The 20,487-nt window shown below is 35.9% G+C and overlaps 2 protein-coding genes, 1 long non-coding RNA gene and 1 pseudogene across 20 annotated transcripts in view; 1 reads left to right on the forward strand and 3 right to left on the reverse strand.

The window, feature by feature from the left end:
• The first annotated feature begins 317 nt into the window (after positions 1 to 317).
• LOC145730078 (uncharacterized) overlaps positions 318 to 20,487 on the forward strand; it is a 124,807-nt gene continuing 104,637 nt past the window's right edge. For 4 of the 16 annotated variants that reach the window (XM_081981103.1, XM_081981072.1, XM_081981150.1 and 1 more), the window contains exons 1-6: positions 323 to 836; positions 1,533 to 1,752; positions 2,189 to 2,261; positions 2,319 to 2,407; positions 2,582 to 2,690; positions 8,417 to 8,646. In XM_081981103.1, the coding sequence (XP_081837229.1) occupies positions 2,255 to 2,261; positions 2,319 to 2,407; positions 2,582 to 2,690; positions 8,417 to 8,583 (372 nt within the window). In that variant the 5' untranslated portion in view covers positions 323 to 836; positions 1,533 to 1,752; positions 2,189 to 2,254 and the 3' untranslated portion in view covers positions 8,584 to 8,646. Of the gene's footprint in view, positions 837 to 1,532; positions 1,753 to 2,188; positions 2,262 to 2,318; positions 2,408 to 2,581; positions 2,691 to 8,376; positions 8,671 to 9,086; positions 9,160 to 9,203; positions 9,322 to 9,461; positions 10,282 to 20,487 lie in introns of those variants that run through there. The other 12 variants (XM_081981142.1, XM_081981133.1, XM_081981175.1 and 9 more) reach the window with 11 other exon arrangements.
• Positions 10,244 to 20,487, reverse strand: part of LOC145730182 (uncharacterized) — a 96,174-nt gene continuing 85,930 nt past the window's right edge. For both annotated transcript variants that reach the window (XR_014178559.1, XR_014178558.1), the window contains one exon: positions 10,244 to 10,564. This is a non-coding gene — a long non-coding RNA (uncharacterized LOC145730182). The remainder of the gene's footprint in view (positions 10,565 to 20,487) is intronic.
• LOC145734001 (uncharacterized) lies at positions 17,883 to 18,727 on the reverse strand (annotated as a pseudogene).
• Positions 18,557 to 20,311, reverse strand: LOC145732750 (uncharacterized). 2 transcript variants are annotated; one of them, XM_081985244.1, is made up of 4 exons: positions 20,022 to 20,311; positions 19,748 to 19,960; positions 18,991 to 19,147; positions 18,557 to 18,911 (listed from the first exon to the last, which is right to left on the reverse strand). In XM_081985244.1, the coding sequence occupies exons 2-4, from the start codon at positions 19,891 to 19,893 to the stop codon at positions 18,801 to 18,803; spliced, it is 414 nt and encodes a 137-aa protein (XP_081841370.1). In that variant the 5' UTR covers positions 19,894 to 19,960; positions 20,022 to 20,311; the 3' UTR covers positions 18,557 to 18,800. The 2 variants fall into 2 exon arrangements, with proteins under 2 accessions (XP_081841370.1, XP_081841362.1); XM_081985236.1 differs by having other exon boundaries at positions 19,748 to 19,955; positions 20,022 to 20,308.

Raw genomic sequence — 20,487 nt, forward strand, 5'->3', positions numbered from 1 at the left:
TCAGGCGGTCCCGTGATCAAAGCCTTTGGCGTATCATGTGACAGACATTTGACAATACGTATTCTAAAAATAAAAAAATAATATCTTTGTTGATCAATCTACTGTTGAATTTTGCAAATATTTATATTGTAGATCTGTGCAGTTATAAAACTTTGTCAACCGGCTAATCCGAATTTTATAATCTTGATGCTGGTATTGCTGGCCTCCAGTTTTGTGTTAAACAGTATGAATATGAACTCAATATATTTTTGACAACTGTTGTTAATTTATGGTTAATCACTGAACTAAACACATTTTAATTTTGTAATTTTTATTATAAATACTTTTGGCGGTTGTGTTCTGATTGAACCAATCTTTAACAAATGTACGTTTGAATAATCTTGTAGTTTTGCGAAAATATTATCCTAGAATTTTAAACTACCCGCACTATTTTCACCGGAAATCGTAGTGGGCGGTGAATTGGCGCTAGTTGCCATGCTCCCATTGTGTCAACAAGCTTCAACTTTGAACTCCACACTCCACACCGCCTTCTTTACAAGAAAGCCTAGAATCTCACTTTTAATGGCGGCGTTATCGGATTTTTTTTTGTACACAAACCTATGGAGATGCAGTAGAAAATATGTTTTTTTTTTATTTTTTCGTGTAGTTGATTAGAAGTTGTGAGTGAAAAATCAAAGAACGCTTCATTCCTGATCCAGATATGTATAGATATGGCTTTTTATATCCAATAAAGTCCAGCCAAAGCAAGTTTGGTTAGAACCCTTTGTCTTGGAAAGTACAACAAACTAATGTAAAAACTGCTCAATCAAAGAAAATTTGGAAATCCTTGAATCTAGGTAAGCAAAACTGGTAAATGGGTTTTATATTATTACCAAGACCTTTCCTTTAAAATGTAAATGTGCCAATAGAACTTCTAAAAGCTGTCCTGTTTCTTCAGAGTAAACCTTTGTTGTTCTCAAAATGCAGGCGGCCTCAAAATGTAACTCACATAAGTCACATACCAATGTATGTAAGAGGCAATAAGTTTACTGAATGAGAAAGCATATTGTACTTACCACTGAGTATTGTGTTGGAGTAAAATCATTCCACTTCAAAGCTTTCAACCACTGTTGGGTTCGAGCAGGGTCTTTTGGAAAGTAAAAGACTGACACTTTTGGGCCTTTCACCAAATTGCTTTTAGAAATTTGGCAAACAACCAGTGGACGGCATATTGTAGAGGCAATAGAATTTAAGTTAAAAAACCAACCACAAATTATAGAACAATGAAGGAACAATAACAATAGTGATAACACAATAAAATGAACACAAACTAGGTACACTTTCACTAGAACAATAAACATATAAACAACAATATATAATAGCAAACAAAAATTACTTTGGCAAGTAATCCCAAGTCTTGACTTTAAACCTTAAAAATTAATTTAATCATCCAAAAACTCAATTTCCACAATACAAACAAATGCAAACTGTCAATCCCATATTTCGGCCATATTGGAATTTTTGGCATGCACCTTCTTGGCTTTCTTGTACAGAGGGCGGTGCACTCCACCCTCGACTCGGGACTCGGTCATTTTGCCAGCGGCCGTTCGAGAGACTATACCATACCGATGGGAGCGACCTTAGCTGACAAGATGGATTTTCTTTTACTTTCAATGATGTCTGAAGACAAAGTTTGGGAAAATGGATAGTTCGGACAACGTTTTCCTCCACAACCACCAATTTTCACTCGAAATGAGCAGTTATACCAGTTAGGTAAGTTTGCCTTACCGGCCATTTTGTTTTCAGGATTCCGATAATTGCTATTTTGCTTTCGAATAGTGGGTCCATTTGTAAAGGTCCCTGTGTTTATAACATAACATTATTTTATTATGTAGCATAGACGAATTTCAGGCAATCAGTTGCCAAAATATTGATTTTCTTTTGCCTCCTAAAAAGGGATGGTCTGGGTCCCATGGCGGCCATTTTGTGATGGTTTACGCCTTTTTTGTTGTTCATGTTTCCGCCATTTTGAATCACCCAAATTAAATACAATTACTTATTGCTTTACTTTCTTTAAAAGGGTGTGGTCATCCTAGCATCCATTTTGGTTTCATTTCAGTTTTTTTTTGAAAATAAATTAGAAATTTGCAACTCCCAATCATACCTACCTAAGTAATTATTGAATTAAAAACTTACATTTCTGTTCCAGGTTTGAAGAGATGACACACTTTCCAACTTCCTTAAGGACCCTTGTAATGTGTGAATTAATAATTTTATGACAGGTGAGAATTATAATCAAGTTTAAATTATCTTTTTTTAATAACAGTTTTATTGTGCAGAAAGGAACCTGAGGGAGGATGAAAACCAATCTGACTTGTGCCATGCAACCTTCCCTGAGGACTTTGATACTACAACAGTTGACAATCAGGTAACATACTTTTGAATTTGGTTTCCTTTGTTGTAAGTGAAAGGAAAACTAGTCACACAGTCTCCTCTTTCCATAATTTTTGTTACATTTAATTTTTAGGTATTTTATTAATTATACATTCGATACATCGACTTGAAAGAAAAATGTGTTACTTAACTATTTTTTAAAATTTAGGTGGAGGTGGACTATCTGGAGCTTCTGGTCACATGCCTAGGATGGAGGTACAGGAGGTGTTCAGCATGGATCTGGAGTCTAGCAAGAAACTATGAATTTATTCATATAGGTGGGTAGGGTTCTTTTTACTTATCACTTTAGCCTAGTTACCTAGATAAGTTTAAATTATGTTTGAACATAGGTACCTTACAAAGTTTTACCTGGTGTACTTTCTTTCCTTTTGTTGATGTTTCTCTATGTCAATATATTTTGGTTGTATATGGTTAGTGCTGCAAGTAGAGGCATTAATGCTATTTAATATTTCTGCAGTGAAATATTGATTGATTTTAAAAAGTACAATACAGGAGTTTTGTCTGTAAGCTTTTAAACCTTTATTAATCTCTTAAAATTGAATTCATATTTTACTGTTGATGGAAAATCATAAAAAAATGGTTTCGGTTTGTCTATTACCTGCAAGTATGTTCAAGCAAAGGAAGAGTCTCAAAAGAACCAGTTTTTATTATCAATATTTCTAACCTGGATAGAAGTTTGTTTGGGAAATCAAGATAATATACTTACTTTAGAAAAAAAATCAAATTTTTATTAATAAAATCTGGTGGTAAACCCTTTGAGACCCTTCTGTTTAGTTAGTAATTGTATTTTTAAGGTTACGGTTTGTGTCTCTTTATTAACTCCACCATTAGACAGTTGGACCAGTTGATTTTCTGAAATAACTTCAGAATCAAATGGGTCCAGTTTCTAAAGTAACTTTTCGGATTAGCAAAACTGTATTAATTTCTCATGCATTATTTTTGTAACCTTCACAATCAAAAAAACATAATTTAAAGCTGTGATGTTCACTCAAGTACAGAATTGTGAAGCTTATTTTCAATATTCCCTTAATTGTGATTATTTGCCGTTTGTTTTCCCTGGTATTTTTTCCCATTTAAACCAAAACAAGTAGCATCAGTTTAAGTCATTGTAAAGTTTAATCTTTGTTTAAATATTTAATTTGTAACTGTCAATTGCAAGTTTTTAAAGTTAAACCTTACATTGACATTAAACTGAATCCCAAACCGGACAAGATGCCCGCAAAAATGGTTCAAAGCCCCCTCAAGGATATTTTGCTGTATTATGGTTTGTACACCTTAAGAAGAAGATGCCCGCCATTAATTTTGAAGATAAGCAGGATGCCATCCATAGAAGCCAGGCTAATGGGATTTTAATTGAAATAAATGCTTATTATAAAAAATTAAGTAGTTTAATTTCTATACCTTATTACTCAGTTTCAGGAGATAGGTACATAAAAATAATAGGTACCTACATAAATAATTCTTAAATTAGCTTGCATGTCATTAGTCATGTGTTACCATAATGAAGTTTGGATTTAGTCTCCAATATATCTCAAAGTGGGGCAAGATATTGATGAGCTCATAAACATTATTAATTACGAAAACTTAAGATATATTCTTCGAGGAGAACGCTATTCGCTGTTACAACTTGTTTTGAACGGTAAGATCCAACCAAGGGCCATAAGTATAGACAAACAGTGGCAATGGAACTGAAAATTAATTTAAGTAAGCAGCGTGAGATGGCACCAGTAAACGCATGTTCACGTAATTTTAAAGCCAGACGCAGCAATTCCGATCTTTTGACTGTTGGAAAAACATCAGTTTTTATAGACAACGCCGCGTTGTCTAGTTGACAAATCACATTTTTTGTTTTGTTTGTAGGTAAAAAATAATAGATTTTGTGTGTGTTTTCTTTAATTATTGTGTTTCACTTCGTTGTATTTTTAGTTTATTTATTTTTTGTTATTAGTTTATTTTTAATATTCATCAATATATACTTAATACATAATATTATCACATAAATTCATAAATTTTATACTTAATGAATTATGAACTCCATGTTTAATCTTAAAACAGTCACGTGACCATTTGTACCTTAAAATGAGTCACGAGATTTAGAGTTTATAACTAAAAAACGGTCACGTAATCTTTAAAATTAAATTTAATTATTAAAAATAGTCACGTGACCCGTCAAATAATATTTTGTCATTTACAGTCACGTGATCTTCAGGGTTTTGTTTTGGCATATATGGCATAAGAGTCACGTGACCTTTAAAAATAAAATTTGAGTATTAAAAATCGTCATGCGACTTTATGAACTGTAAAAAGAGTTACGTTACTCTTCAAATAATATTTTTACACGTTTTTAATTAAAAATGCATTATAAAGATGGTAACGTGTGTCTTTAAAAATATCAGTTTAAACTGAAAAGCGAGCATGTGATCCTTTCAAAACTGTCATGTGACATTATAAAATCCATTTTTAATCTTAAAAGAGTCACGTGACCTTTAGGATCCGTTTTGAAGTTAAAAAAGAGTCACGTGGACTAAAAAATTAAATTTGAGTATTGAAAATCGTAACGTGACCATTTGCACATTAAAAGGAGTAACGTAATTTAAAAAATCTCAGTTCAAACTGAAAAACGGTTACGTGACCCTTTGTGTGTGTTGTAGTTACGATGGCCACTCGTCAGTGAGACGTTCAGCCAGATTAAATAACGCGATTACGCGATACACGATTACATAAGTTCCGCGGAAGAGGCACTTGCGTGCGTCTGAGAAACTCTCATCTCTCCCGCTTGCGTAAATAAGACTAAAAATTGCCTTAAGGGCACGATCCGAGTGAAAGATATAGTCATTCCTCGTGGAAACTATAACCGTCACTGTCACATCCACGTGGTCTTGACCCAAGGACGGTAAACAGTACAGGAGTGCTTAATCCCATAAGCGCAATCTTGCCGGTATCGGCTCGGGCCGGTGACGATTTTTACGTCACCATGGGTCTCTCGCGTTCGCGCGATTGTTTTGCGCGATGCGCGATTGCAGTCGATCATTCACGAATATGATCTCGTACATAGCATCTCGGGCGAATATTTAGCGTATTGTGCACCCGAAGGCCCACTGTGACGTCAGAATTCATTCGCCGCCGGGAAACAAAATCGGCCGATCGAGCAATCCTTGACTGTTTAATATCCTTGGTCTTGACCTAGGTTTTCACCCTTTCCGCCGCTTGGAAGTGCACCGCACAAGACAATTCCCCGTAGACCTTTAGGAATCGACGTTTCTACTTAGAGGCCCCACATTTTCACTCGACCGGCTGCGGGATTCGGTCGTCAACTTCAAATTTCTCTGAACACCGTTTCAAGAAACGTGGTTTCTTAGCGACAAAAATGGCGCCTAAAACAGACGTGCGATACGTTTCAAGTTGAAAATCGAAGTCCTACGTGACCCTTTAAAAATTATTTCGATATTTACAGTCACGTGACCTTCAGGATTTCGCTTTAACATTTAAAAAGAGTCACGTGATTTTTAAAAAAATGTTTGATTATTGAAAATCATGCGACTTTATGAACTGTAAAAAGAGTCATGTGACCTTTAAAAATATATTTTATTTTTGAAAATCGTCACGTGACCATTTGTACATTATAAGGAGTCAGGTGACTCTTCAAATAATACTTTGACATCTAAAACAGTCACGTGACCTTTATGATTTCGTATGATTTGCACTGTAAAGAGGGTCACGTGTCAGGTCACAAAATATCAGTTTAAAAACTGAAAAACGATTACGTGATCCTTCAAATGACATTTTGGCATTTAAAACTGTCATGTGACATTATAAATTTTATTTTTAATCTTAAAAGAGTCACGTGACCTTCAGGAACTGTTTTGACGTTAAAAAAGTCAAGCGATTTGAAAAAAAAATAGTCTAAACATAAAAACTGTCACGTGACGTTAAAAATGACATTTTAATCTTACAAATAGATACGTGATTTAGTGGATCAGCTGAAAACTAAAAAACGGTCACGTGACCGTCAGGATTCTGTTTTGACGTTAAAAAAGAGTCCTGTGTTAAAATAAATAGAATCTTTAATATCGATACCTCAAACCAGAAATTCTTATCATGTTTAGTTTTCAAAATACGAGTAATTTAACTGAAATTTATTTGAGAAAATCAAGCTTTCTTAAGCAATTCAGATGGGATAGCAAAAGAAGGCGGATTATAGGAAATACTGCAAAAGTTGGCAACTATGTCTGCAATGACGTGCTGTATTAGCACCATCTCTTAAAAGCCCCCTTGAAGTGTAAACGGTTTCCTTTTTGGGTGCCACTTTAATTACATTGCGCTGGTTGTCTGTATTTATCATAAGTCTATGGCAATAGGAAGTAAGAGGTTGTCTTGGCTCAGAAATGACTGAAGTCAGACTGTTGAAAAGCTTATGCACATGCACGCCGCTCGAGATTGAGAAAGATATAGACATCAGATCGTCATCGAGACTACCAACGTTTCAATTTTTTAGACATAGTACCAGAAGAGAAGATATTTAAAACCTAAAAAATAATAAAAAAAAAAATAATAAATAAATGTATCTGAAATCCAGATACTTGTTAAGTAAAGCAGTTGCTTCATGTCTCACTTATGCATTGAAACTGTGAAAAGAGCCAATATCAACTCTAGATACCTAATTGTATATAGGTTTAGCTGTGTTTGAAGACTGTTTTTCAGAACAGGTCCACTCATCTATTTTGCCGAATATTTTATTTGCTGGGTTGCTGCGGCTTTGCCATCTAGTAGCTCCAATAGCTTCCAATTTGTACTAATTTGTAGTCAGGAATTTGCTCCCTGAACTTGTCCAGTCTCGCCACGCGGATTAAGCGTTGTCGCTGCAGCGGTGACCGGTAAGCGGTAAGGCAAAACCGTTGAAACGCTCTCATTTAATACGCATGTGTTCATATTGGAGCAAGCTATCGCGCGGTTTCGTCGTAACTTGTCAGTTTCTGAATAGGAGGGCTCCAACATTTTTAGGCTGGAGGGCGCACCGGCATAGGTCCTGGCGGCCCAGCTCGGGCCTGCAATTTGCATACGAAAACCTAAAATAACACTAGACATTAGACATTTATTTAAAGATATCTATTTTACTATCACATTTGACAGAATGGGTTATGTATTTGAATATTTGGTTGCATACAACCAAGGACGGTAAACAGTACAGGAGTGCTTAATCCCATAAGCGCAATCTTGCCGGTATCGGCTCGGGCCGGTGACGATTTTTACGTCATCATGGGTCTCTCGCGTTCGCGCGATTGTTTTGCGCGATGCGCGATTGCAGTCGATAATTCACGAATATGATCTCGTACATAGCATCTCGGGCGAATATTTAGCGTATTGTGCACCCGAAGGCCCACTGTGACGTCAGAATTCATTCGCCGCCGGGAAACAAAATCGGCCGATCGAGCAATCCTTGACTGTTTAATATCCTTGGCATACAACCACCAAAAATATTAAATTAGAAAACCTTGTTTTCTCTTATCACGTGGTACTTCTATCTAAAAAGTTCAGGCGGTCACGTGATCAAAGCCTTTGACGTATCATATGACACATTTGACAATACGTATTTTAAAAATAAAAAAATAATATCTTTGTTGATCAATCTACTGTTGAATTTTGCAAATATTTATATTGTAGATCTGTGCAGTTATAAAACTTTGTCAACCGGATAATCCGAATTTTATAATCTTGATGCTGGTATTGCTGGCCTCCAGTTTTATGTTAAACAGTATGAATATGAACTCAATATATTTTTGAAAACTGTTGTTAATTTATGGTTAATCACTGAACTAAACAAACACATTTTAATTTTGTAATTTTTATTATAAATACTTCTTGGCGGTTGTGTCTGATCGAGCAAATCTTCTTAACAAATGTACGTTTGAATAATCTTTTAATTTTGCGAAACTAATATCCTAGAATTTTAAACTACCCGCACTATTTTCACCGGAAATCGTAGTGAGCGGTGAATTGGCGCTAGTTGCCATGCTCCCATTGTTTCAACAAGCTTTAACTTTGAACTCCACCCTCGAGTCGGTCATTTTGCCAGCGGCGGTTCGAGAGACTATACCATACCGATGGGACCGACCTCAGCTGACAAAATGGATTTTCTTCTACTTTCAATGATGTCTGACGACAAAGTTTGGGAAAATGGATAGTTCGGACAACGTTTTCCACCACAACCACCAATTTTCACTCAAAATGAGCAGTTAGGTAAGTTTGCCTTACCGGCCATTTTGTTTTTCAGGATTCCGATAGTTGCATAGTGGGTCCATTTGTAAACGTCCCTGTATTTATAACATAACATTTTTTTATCATTTAGCACAGACGAATTTCAGGCAATCAGTTGCCAAAATATTGATTTTCTTATGCCTCCTAAAAAGGGATGGTCTGGGTCACATGGCGGCCATTTTGTGATGGTTTACGCTTTTTTGTTGTTCATGTTTCCGCCATTTTGAATCACCCAAATTAACTACAATTACTTTTGGCTTTACTCTCTTTAAAAGGGTGTGGTCATCCTAGCATCCATTTTGGTTTTATTTCAGTTTTTTTTAACATAAATTATAAATTTGCAACTCCCAATCATACCTAAATAATTATTGAATTAAAAACTTACATTTCTGTTCCAGGTTTGAAGAGATGACATACTTTCCAACTTCCTTAAGGACCCTTGTAATGTGTGAATTAATTATTTTATGACAGGTGAGAATCATAATCAAGTTTAAATTTTCTTTTTTTAATAACAGTTTTATTGTGCAGAAAGGAACCTGAGGGAGCTGAGGAGTGAGGAAGGATGAAAACCAATCTGACTGGTGCCATGCAACCTTCCCTGAGGATTTTGATACTACAACAGTTGACAATCAGGTAACATACTTTTGAATTTGATTTCTTTTATTGTAAGAAAAACTAGTCACGATTAATTTTTAGTTTCCAATTCTAATTATACATTTTTACATCCAGACTTGAAAGAAAAATGTGTTACTTAACTATTTTTTAAAATTCAGGTGGAGGTGGACTCTGACGCTTCTGGTCACATGGCTAGGATGGAGGTACAGGAGGTGTTCAGCATGGATCTGGAGTCTAGCAAGAAACTATAGGTGGGTAGGGTTCTTTTTACTTATCAGTTTAGCCTAGTTACCTAGATAAGTTTAAATTATGTTTGAACATACCTTACAAAGTTTTACCTGGTGTACTTTCTTTCCTTGTGTTGATGTTTCTCTATGTCAATATATTTTGGTTATATATGGTTAGTGCTGCAAGTAGAGGCATTAATGCTATTTAATATTTCTGCAGTGAAATATTGATTGATTTTAAAAAGTACAATACAGGAGTTTTGTCTGTAAGCTTTTAAACTAAAAAAATATCTTAAAATTGAATTCAGGTTTTACTATTGATGGAAAATCATAAAAAAAATGGTTTCGGTTTGTCTATTACCTGCAAGTATGTTCAAGCAAAGCAAGAGTCTCGAATAGACCAGTTTTTATTATAAATATTTCTAACCTTGATAGAAGTTTGATTGGGAAATTAAGGTAATATGCTTACTTTACAAAAATAATCAAATTTTTATTAATAAAATCTGGTGATAAACCTTTTGAGACCCTTCTGTTTAGTTAGTAATTGTATTTTTAAGGTTACGGTTTGTCTCTTTATTAACTCCACCATTAGACAGTGGACTCATTTTCTGAAATAACTTCAGAATCAAATGGGTCCACTTTCTAAAGCCACTTTTCGGATTAGCAAAACTGTATTAATTTCTCATGCATTATTTTTGTAAGCTTCACAATCAAAAAAACATAATTTATTAAAGCTGTGATGTTCACTCAAGTACAGAATTGTGAAGCTTATTTTCAATATCCCCTTATTTGTGATTATTATGCCGTTTGTTTTCCCTGGTATTTTTTCCCATTTAAACCAAAACAAGTAGCATCAGTTTAAGTCATTGTAAAGTTTAATCTTTGTTTAAATATTTAATTTTTAACTGTCAATTGCAAGTTTTTAAAGTTAAACCTTACATTGACATTAAACTGAATCCCAAACTGGACAAGATGCCCGCAAAAATGGTTCAAAGCCACCTCAAGGATATTTTGCTGTATTATGGTTTGTACACCTTAAGAAGAAAATGCCCCCCATCCATAGAAGCCAGGCTAATGAGATTTTAATTGAAATAAATGCTTATTATAAAAAATTAAGTAGTTTAATTTCTATACCTTATAATTCACAGTTTCAGGAGATAGGTACATAAAAATAATAGGTATACCTACATAAATAATTCTTAAATTAGCTTGCATGTCATTAGTCATGTGTTACCATAATGAAGTTACTTTGGATTTAAGCCCAATTTTTGCGACGTAACTGGTTTTACAAACTAGCTAGTAGGGCTAGGACGGTAATCCGTCGCCAAAATACGGTTTTTATCTCCAATATATCTCAAAATGGCGCAAGATATTGGTGAGCTCATAAACATCACTAATTTACGAAAACTTGAATACTGAAGATATATTTTTCGAGGAGGAAACTATTCGCTGTTACAACTCGTCCTTGCTAGGGCGGTGGACGCCCATAGCCAGAGGGCGCCAGCACTTACATACATTTAAAAAAAATTGTCAACATTTACTACTTAATTTCCTAAGGAATAGCTATTTATGTGTTAAGCGCGCAAACATTCTTTTATGCGCCGAGAATGAAGTTGATTCATTCGAAAGCTTGAAAGTCACATTGTGCGCATAATACATACAATATCGAAAAATGCAATCATTATTGAATATTCGTAGAAAAAGTAACAAAAACAAATATAAAGTTCTTGTTTACAAATTAAACTTGAAGAAATCTTTTTATGTCGGAGCCTGGATTGGGAAAGGTAATCAATAACGGTGTCTGAATCTCTGGAGTTCAAAATATCAGCTTCTGAGTGCATTAATAACAAAGATTCTAAATTTTCGTTTGTCAAAGACGACCTTAACTTGGATTTAATAAGTTTTAATTTAGAGAATGCTCGTTCGCAGGAAACTTGATTACGAAAATGATCTTTATTTTGATTTCTTCTTCGGGAGAAGTTCCAACACTGTCATCTTCAGAAGGTTCTCCTGCCATTTTCTTTACTTTTAGGTTCTTTCTTTTCTCATCAGTTATTGCTTTGCCAATAACTATGTCATCAAGAGTTTTATCGTTGTTTGCTCTTTCTTCAAGTCTCTGCGTTCATTTTTAGAACAAAGCGCTCAACGCTTTGTTCTAAAAATGCTTTTAAAGTTTCAGGAAACTTGTCTTGTAACCTTTTAGTCTACTAAGAGAAGACTCAATATTCCTCCATGCTTGGGCGTAGTCTAGATTCCTTGTTTGGAGATAATCCGATAGTGGCGTAGTGATTTTGAACACTTGCAAGAATACCATGCCAATAACTATTGTATCGAAATCCAGATACTTGTTAAGTAAAGCAGTTGCTTCATGTCTCACTTTTGCATTGAAATTTGGTGATTGTGAAATTTTGAAAAGAGCCAATATCAACTCTACACCATTTACACGTAGTTTAGAAAGCGTCAGTTGAATTTTAGAAACCATAAGATGGATTTAAAAAATATCACTTGTATTTCAGAAAAGGTACTTTCAATTTTAGAATAATAACTTTGATTTTCGAAATTGCCATTTGTATTTCAGATTAGTCACTTGTAGTATAGAAAAGAGCAGTTGGGTTTTAGACATGGTCTAAACAAAATGAGAAATTATATGAACAAATCGTATTATTTTGACCTCCCCTGTATGCCCCCGAGAGATTGTCATATAGTTATGGGACTCCCTGTATATTTTATATAAATTAATACTCCCAATGGGCGGGTTTTTTTGCTTAAAGTGATATTAAAAAAACGATGAACTAATAACCACATAGAAACACAAAAAAATCTGAAATTGAAATAACGCGTTCTAAAATACAAGTGACCTTTTCTGAAACCAAATTTACGATAATAAAATACAAGTTATAGATTCTGAAATACAACTTATATTTTTAAAATCCAAGTGATATTTTCTGAACTAGGTACATGTGTAAATGGTGTAGATAAATGTCTTTAGGTTTAGCTGTGTTTGAAGACTGTTTTTCAGAACAGGTCCACTCATCTATGCTGCCGAATATTTTATTTGCTGGGTTGCTGCGGCTTTGCCATCTAGTAGCTCCAATAGCTTCCAATTTGTACTAATTTGTAGTCAGGAATTTGTTCCCTGAACTTGTCCAGTCTCGCCACGCGGATTAAGCGTTGCCGCTGCAGCGGTGACCGGTAAGCAGGGATGGGCGACGTATCATAGCAAATGTATGTAATTAATGACATGTAATTAATTAATGGAAGAATTCTTCGTGTATTTATTGTAATTAATACACCAAAATCTAGTCCACCATATTATCCAGAAATATACGTTCTTGGATAGTATTAAGGATTATTATCTACATAATTTTTTTTGGAATATAACGGTTAAAATTTATTTTCAAACGCGTTCTTAGCGTAAAACCATGCTACAAACTTTATTACACAGATTTATTACTTCAGAAAATAAGTATCAAATAAAAACACCTACAAGTAGCACAAATAACAAAGAAAATATAAAATAAAAAGTGAATTTAACATTAGAGAAGGTCATGAATTCAAAACTCAACAACAACTTTGAAATTTTCTATTCTGCAACTGAAAAAATTTCATCTTCGGAGCCGTAATCAACTTCAACATAAGGATATTCATACTTTAATGTAAAATATATTTGTATTAATTTTTTTTGAATTGTCAAAAGTTAGCCTATTTCCAAGTAGGCTATGAATATTTCCCCAGTTTGAGAAAAGCCTTTCAATTTGAGCAGACGAAGCGGGAACTTGTAACAACTTCAGAGCTAAGTCACCCAAAATTGGAAATTCAGTTTTTGCTATTCGCCAAAATATTAATGGTTTGGAAATTTTCTTTTCGGAAAGTACTGCAAACATACCTGTGAATTAATTCAGAATATTGTTACGATTTTCCCGTGGGTTCACACAAAGTCAGTTTAACTCAACAATTAATAAATTTATTAACACTTTAAAACACTCAGTACAATAATTAATTCGGCTACTAAAAACACTACTACAATTCCACAATTACTCCGCTATTTAAACTTTACCGCGTTCCCAAATTCACTACTACACACTCCCTGTCGTCGACGACGCCGCTTCTTTTATATTCGCAAACCACGTTCTAGAATGACCGCGAAACGCTTCGCGAGTTGCCTTGACCATTCAAGAATCTTCCAGGCGGCGCTTCCTAACTGTGGCCTACTTTAATACGCGCCCGGCCAGATATTGCGGCGCATCGGTTTCATGGAGTATCGAGCATAGTAGGCCCAAACCGTAACACTGCCCCCCTCTTAAAGCTGATCGTCCCGATCCGCTTCATCTAATCCCTGGTATTTCTTGAGTCTGTCCAGATGGACAATTTTCATCTTGCTTTTGGGGCTGCGTTGGACTCTGTACGCGACGTCGTTTAACCTTTTTACCACATTGTAAGGTCCCTCCCAGTGTCGTTGCCATCTTTGACTTAATCCTTTGCTCCTCCTGGGGTTGAAACATCCACACAGCATCACCTTTCTTATAATTGCCACCAGTTGGTCTGTGGTCCAGTGTCATCTTCATACGGTCGTTGTTTGGTTTCATCTTCTCTCTCTCAAGTTCCCGAATTGTGCTGGATCCCTTCTGTAACGAACACTGGTCACACCGTTTACACCATTCCTCAACGTCCTTTCTGAAGTTAATCCAGTAAAATCGATCTCTTATTCTAGCCAAAGTCTGGTTTACTCCAAAGTGTCCTCCTCCGCGACTGTCATGTAGTTCTCGCAGCACATTCTCTTTGCAGGAATTGGGCACTATTGTTTGGTAAACAAAGCGTTTTCCGTCTGGACTTTCCCATTTGCGAGTAATTAAGTCATCTCGCAGTCGAAGCGAATTCCACTGCAACCAGTAACCCCTTACTGTTGGTCCATATCTGGAAATCTGTTGCCAATCCGGTTTCAAATCCTTCTCCAACCATCTTCTGATTACTTTCAAATCAGAGTCTGAGCGCTGTCCTTTCAATATGTCTTTCTTAGAAACGCTGCTCTTCATTCTTTTTGTAGCCTCTTTATCTGCCATCATCGCGATTTGACCAATCCTCCAACCATTATGAATTTGTCCTTTCCGGTACCTTAAATCACTATCCAAAGCTTGACGATCCTCTACATATCGCGGTAAATGTCCTTCCGGGTTCTTCATTTCCTGCTCCTGGTTACGCCAGTTCTGCGGGGTCGGTAAACGAGACTGCTGTCTGCAATTCCATTGGTAATGTCCTTTACGTCCACAAGTATAACATGTAATGTTTCTTTTAACAGAAGAGTTCCGGTGATTTGTTCTAATGTCCCGATTTCGTCGGCACTGTGGGTTTGGAGAACAAGACCGCTGTCTGCAATTCCTTCTATAGTGTCCTTTGCGTCCACATCGATAACATTCCACTCTAGTGATCGGGCGTGATCGTTCTAACTGTGTGGACTGACTATTTCCTGATGCTGCCATTTGTTGCACTAATTGGCCTACCATTGCTTTAATTTCATCTATTAATGTAGCAACATGATCGGCTGGCGGTACTCTTTCCTCTTGAATAGGCTCTGGCTTTAAATCATTGCACGCAGCTTCAATTTCCAGCGCTCGAATCAGTAATTCGCTGTTGTTGCTCCCTTTGAACATCTTCAGCCATTTCTTTACCTCCGGATCTCGAATCCCATCTACAAAATACTGTGCCACAAGTTCTTCTTGGATTTCATCCGGGACGGCTGGGTAAGCCAGATGCACAAGGCGACGAATTTCGGCTCAAACTCTTGTAAATTTTCACCAGGTTTCTGCAGTCTTGCCTTTAATTGTGTTTGGTACACTCCTTTCCTATGCTGATCCCCATAACGTCGTTCTAATGCAGCTACTAATGCGTCATAGTTGCTTTGTTGGGCGATAGGCAGAGTCTGTAACAGCTCCAATGCAGGTCCTCGTAATGCCACCACCAGTGCTACAGCCATTTCCTCGTTACTCCATCGATTTGCATTTGCAGCGGCCTCAAATTGGAGTTGGTACGTTGCCCATGAAGTTTGACCATCATATGTGGGAGGCTTGATCTTGTTGAGCCCGTTTCCGGTGAACACTGTAGAGCTGACTCCTCTGCTGTCAATTTTCTGCTCTAAGTCGCGTAGCTTTATCTCAACATCATTCTGAATTTTATGAATGTCCTCCCGAACATCATTCTGAATTTTACTAATGTCCTCCCGAACATCATTTAATTTTCCCTCAACATCACACTCCATCTTTTTGAGACTATGGGATACATACTCTTGGATTTCTGTTTTGGTCCCCGCTAGAACGTTCAATATTTCTGCGTTACGTTTTTCTTGCCGCTCTCTATCTTCTTGACGCATTTCTATATCTTGTTGTAGCATTCTTTCTTGTTGTTGTCGAATCCTTTCTTGTTCTTCCTTCTCTTGTTGTCGAATCCTTTCTTGTTCTTCCTTCTCTTGTTGTCGAATCCTTTCTTGTTCTTGTCGAATCCTTTCTTGTTCTTCCTTGTCTTGTTGTCGTTCTTCTTTGTCTTGCTGTCGAATCTCTTCTTGTTTTTCAAGCATTGCCATAATAGCTGCAAGTTGGGCCTCCATGTTTGCACTTTGACGTCTTGTTATTGGCATAAAATAAATTTAACACACCACTGTTCCGAAAATCTCTAGTCCGGTTCTGAACACAAGTCTCTAACCCGAAGTTTAGTTCCAATTCACGTCGCACTAAAGTCTGATCGCACTTCTGACACCAATTGTTACGATTTTCTCGTGGGTTCACACAAAGTCAGTTTAACTCAACAATTAATAAATTTATTAACACTTTAAAACACTCCGTACAATAATTAATTCGGCTACTAAAAACACTACTACAATTCCACAATTACTCCGCTATTTAAACTTTACCGCGTTCCCAAATTCACTACTACACACTCCCTGTCGTCGACGACGCCGCTTCTTTTATATTCGCAAACCACGTTCTAGAACCACCGCGAAACGCTTCGCGGGTTGCCTTGACCATTCAAGAATTTTCCAGGTAGCGCTTCCTAACTGTGGCCTACTTTAATACGCGCCCGGCCAGATATTGCGGCGCATCGGTTTCATGGAGTATCGAGCATAGTAGGCCCAAACCGTAACAATATTGTTACGGTCTGGGCCTACTATGCTCGATACTTCTTAACGGGCGCTCGCTTCGGGATGAAACCGATGCGCCGCAATATCTGGCCGGGCGCGTATTAAAGTAGGCCACAGTTAGGAAGCGCTACCTGGAAAATTCTTGAATGGTCAAGGCAACCCGCGAAGCGTTTCGCGGTGGTTCTAGAACGTGGTTTGCGAATACAGTGCGTTTTTTTTAACGCGCAACATAGGATTTTACGTGTTAAATTTTTAAGCCCATGTTAGACCATGTTGTTTTGGAACTACAAGTGTAAAACTTGACGGGTGTGTGTTTAGTACCCTGAAGCTTAAGTAAGTTTAGCAATTCGGTCTAAAAACTGTTTACAAACTAACGAAAAATCATCTTTTTTTGAAAAGATTTTATCTTTCCGTGCTCCCTGTATGCATGGTAGGTGCTTGTTGTTTTTGATACTGGCAGGGCAGGTAGCAGGTAAAATTTGGTGTATAAAGTAAAACAGGGTGGTCAAAATGCGATTATTAACTTTATATCAAGAATTAAGTACAGAAGAAGTATTTTTTAAAATAAATTGTTCAAAGTGACCTCCGTTTGAAACCAAACAGTATACCAAACGATCATAAAATGCCCTTTTGACGTTATAAATAAATATGTCACTCTACCTGCTACCTGCCCTGCCAGTATCAAAAACAACAAGCACCTACCATGCATACAGGGAGCACGGAAAGATAAAATCTTTTCAAAAAAAGATGATTTTTCGTTAGTTTGTAAACAGTTTTTAGACCGAATTGCTAAACTTACTTAAGCTTCAGGGTACTAAACACACTCCCGTCAAGTTTTACACTTGTAGTTCCAAAACAACATGGTCTAACATGGGCTTAAAAATTTAACACGTAAAATCCTATGTTGCGCGTTAAAAAAAACGCACTGTATAAAAGACGCGGTGTCAACCGTAGTAGTAGTGAATTTGGGAACGCGGTAAACTTTAAATAGTGGAATAGTTGTGGAATTGTAGTAGTGTTTTTAGTAGCTGTGTTAATTATTGTACGGAGTGTTTTGAAGTGTAAATAAATTTATTAATTGTTCAGTTAAATTGACTTTGTGTGAACCCACGGGAAAATCGTAACAATATTATCGACAAAAATCTTATGTATTTCAAAATAATACCTACTTGTATTTGTATTAAAGTGATCCAATTCTTCAATTCTCTGTGAATTTAACACCTTTAAAAAAACATGTTTATTTGACGTTTATGTTTTGCTGATAATTTAGGGCTATCATATGTTGGATGAAGAAAATATGCTGCCAACGAATATATATTTAAAGCCATTTCTTTTCTTTGTTCTAATTTCGAAGCAAATTTATCAGGAAGTTCAATGGTGTCGCGATAAGGACACCATCTTGTCTCGACAGGGAGGTTTAATCTGTGTCCTTTAATTATTATTTGTTTTTCAAACTCAGAATATTTAAATGTTTTCAAAACCAGAGAAACCTTGTCTACTATTTTTTTATCCAAAATATCTTTGCCCAGAAGATTTGCTGTATGGCCGTTACATGTGCTGTGCCATAGTACGTGTTTCAAAAGTGAACCTATTTTTACCATATTACTCGCATTGTCGGAAACCACTGCATAGAACTCAACATTGTATTGTTCTTTTGCTATTCTAATAGACTCGCTTAAAATTTCTGCTATTTTTTCATCAGTTTCTGCCTCTATGGTAATGTCCCATGCATTAATAAAAGCTCTTTTTCCGCCTACTGTATGGAGCATTTTTACCAAAATCTTGCTATTGGTGGATGAATTCTTCCAGCCATCGCATAAAATAATACCTTCGGACCCGTTATTCATGTAGATTTTACTAATGCATTCATCATAACATTTTTTTAACAACGTCGTACTACCCAGGCATTCTATTTTCGTATGAAGGCCGAATTGATTTAATGCAATTTTTTGAAAAGCGGTGAATCCACTATGGAAAATGGTAAATTTCATCCAAATATAAATTTAGTCAACGCCTGGTCAATTTTTTGTTGTTCTTGGTCATTAAGAAGGTCAACAAAATCAGTATTTTTTTTTTCGCTTTTTAAGTAATGGAGAGTTTTGTGCTTTTTCGGAAGTAAAATTAGAGGCGGCAGAGTTACTTTAAGAAGTTTCTATTTCAGTGACTTTAACCGCTTGTACTCCGGAAGAAGTTGACCACTGTAACAAAGTTACATAACCATCCTCTCCAACAATGTACTCTTGCAAAGTTTGCTAAAACAAAAACATAATAATAGATTGCAATCATTGATGTTAGTTTAGCTACTAAAAATTGTTTAAAAAGATAACTTACCAATTCTTCTCTATCATTATTGATGGTTTTTGTGTGCAATTTATCAGACTCTTTATTAATGATTGAAGAAGATGACCGAAGTGGTTTTTTAACAGTACGAGTATTTTCGGCAATACTACTATCAACATTGTTGTCACTGACAAGTGTGCATCTATTTCTAAAAAAATATTATACATAAGCTTCAGTTTTACAGCCACAGTCAACCATAAAATAATAGTATATTATGTTACTAGGAGTAGAAAGAGGCGATTATTGTGCTGAGCTCAGAAGATTGACCAAAGCGAAGCTGAGGTCGACAAATGAGCGAATCGCACTCTACTCCCGTGTTACATATACCTACAATTTTTTTGTCAAGCGTTCTTCAGTTTAATTTGCAAGATATCCACTGATTTATTGTGACAACCACAACATCAACAACCACAACCCCATTTAACTTCGCCAAAACGTCAACAAACTGAAAATGTTAATGTCACGCACACCCATTCATAGTTTGTCAAATATGACAGTATTGACAATATTTATTTACTAGTACAATAATGAAAATCCATTGTTGTATTAGTATCATAATGTATTATTTAGTATTATTTTAGACCGCTTGAAAAAATACATTCTCGATTGCCCATTCCTCCTGTTACTCAGAAAATTATCAAACAATTCAAATATTATCTTGAGTCTAAGGGTTTATTACAACTAGTTGCTGTATTATAAAACTAGAAACGCTTAAAATCAAAGATAAATTAAAATTTGTTGTGTTTACCTGTGTAACTGAAGCCTTTCGCCCGATGTATTTCTAATTAAATTGCCGCAAACCTTACATTTTGCCGCACATTTTCCATGTTCTCTTACCACCTCAAAGTTAAGATTGTTGTCTACTTTACTCAGTTTTCGACCTCTTCCAGACATTTCAATTGGTATGTTAGTAAAACCCAACCAATTCAAATACAGGTGAAGGGTATTTTAGGAACCTAACCTCAAAATTGAACAACTGACGTAATTAATTACATTTGCTACATTAACGACGTATTTGTTACATTAACTACATTAACTTCGCGTGTATGCAGTTAATTGCAGTATTCATGTATTTGCCCATCTCTGCCGGTTGTTATGTATCCTGACTTAGGATGTGACAAAGAATTCACAGCATGAAAGTATCCAAAAACTTTTATTGAAAGTTGGAGCACACCATTTTATTATTACATCTAGCTAACCAACCATATGCACCTAGAACCTAGAACCGTCTAACCTTATTTTTATTTACCGTTGTCATGGCGTGTCAATCATGACATGACACTTGACGCTTGACAAACTTAACATTTAAAGTTGGGAACACTACATTTCCCATCCGTTTTATTTTTTTTTTAAATAATATCAAACCATAGGAAAAGTGATTAAAGTGAACAGAAAATATTAAAACTAATCCTTAAACAAAAACTACAAGTTAAGCCATAAAGGTGGTTTTATCTCTTGTCCTGAACGAGATCTAACAACTGCTTGTTC

This window comes from Ips typographus, linkage group LG1, assembly GCF_016097725.1.
Source record: "Ips typographus isolate SLU linkage group LG1, UJ_Ityp_2.0, whole genome shotgun sequence".
Taxonomy (NCBI): Eukaryota; Metazoa; Arthropoda; class Insecta; order Coleoptera; family Curculionidae; genus Ips; species Ips typographus.

Excerpts from the sequence above, each read along its gene's own strand:
- LOC145732750 (XM_081985244.1), bottom strand. The coding sequence starts at position 19,893 with ATGTCTGGAAGAGGTCGAAAACTGAGTAAAGTAGACAACAATCTTAAC. Across the intron at positions 19,148-19,747 it reads GAAAGGCTTCAGTTACACAG|AAATAGATGCACACTTGTCA; the intron begins GTAAACACAACA and ends ATATTTTTTTAG. Across the intron at positions 18,912-18,990 it reads ATAATGATAGAGAAGAATTG|CAAACTTTGCAAGAGTACAT; the intron begins GTAAGTTATCTT and ends TTTTTGTTTTAG.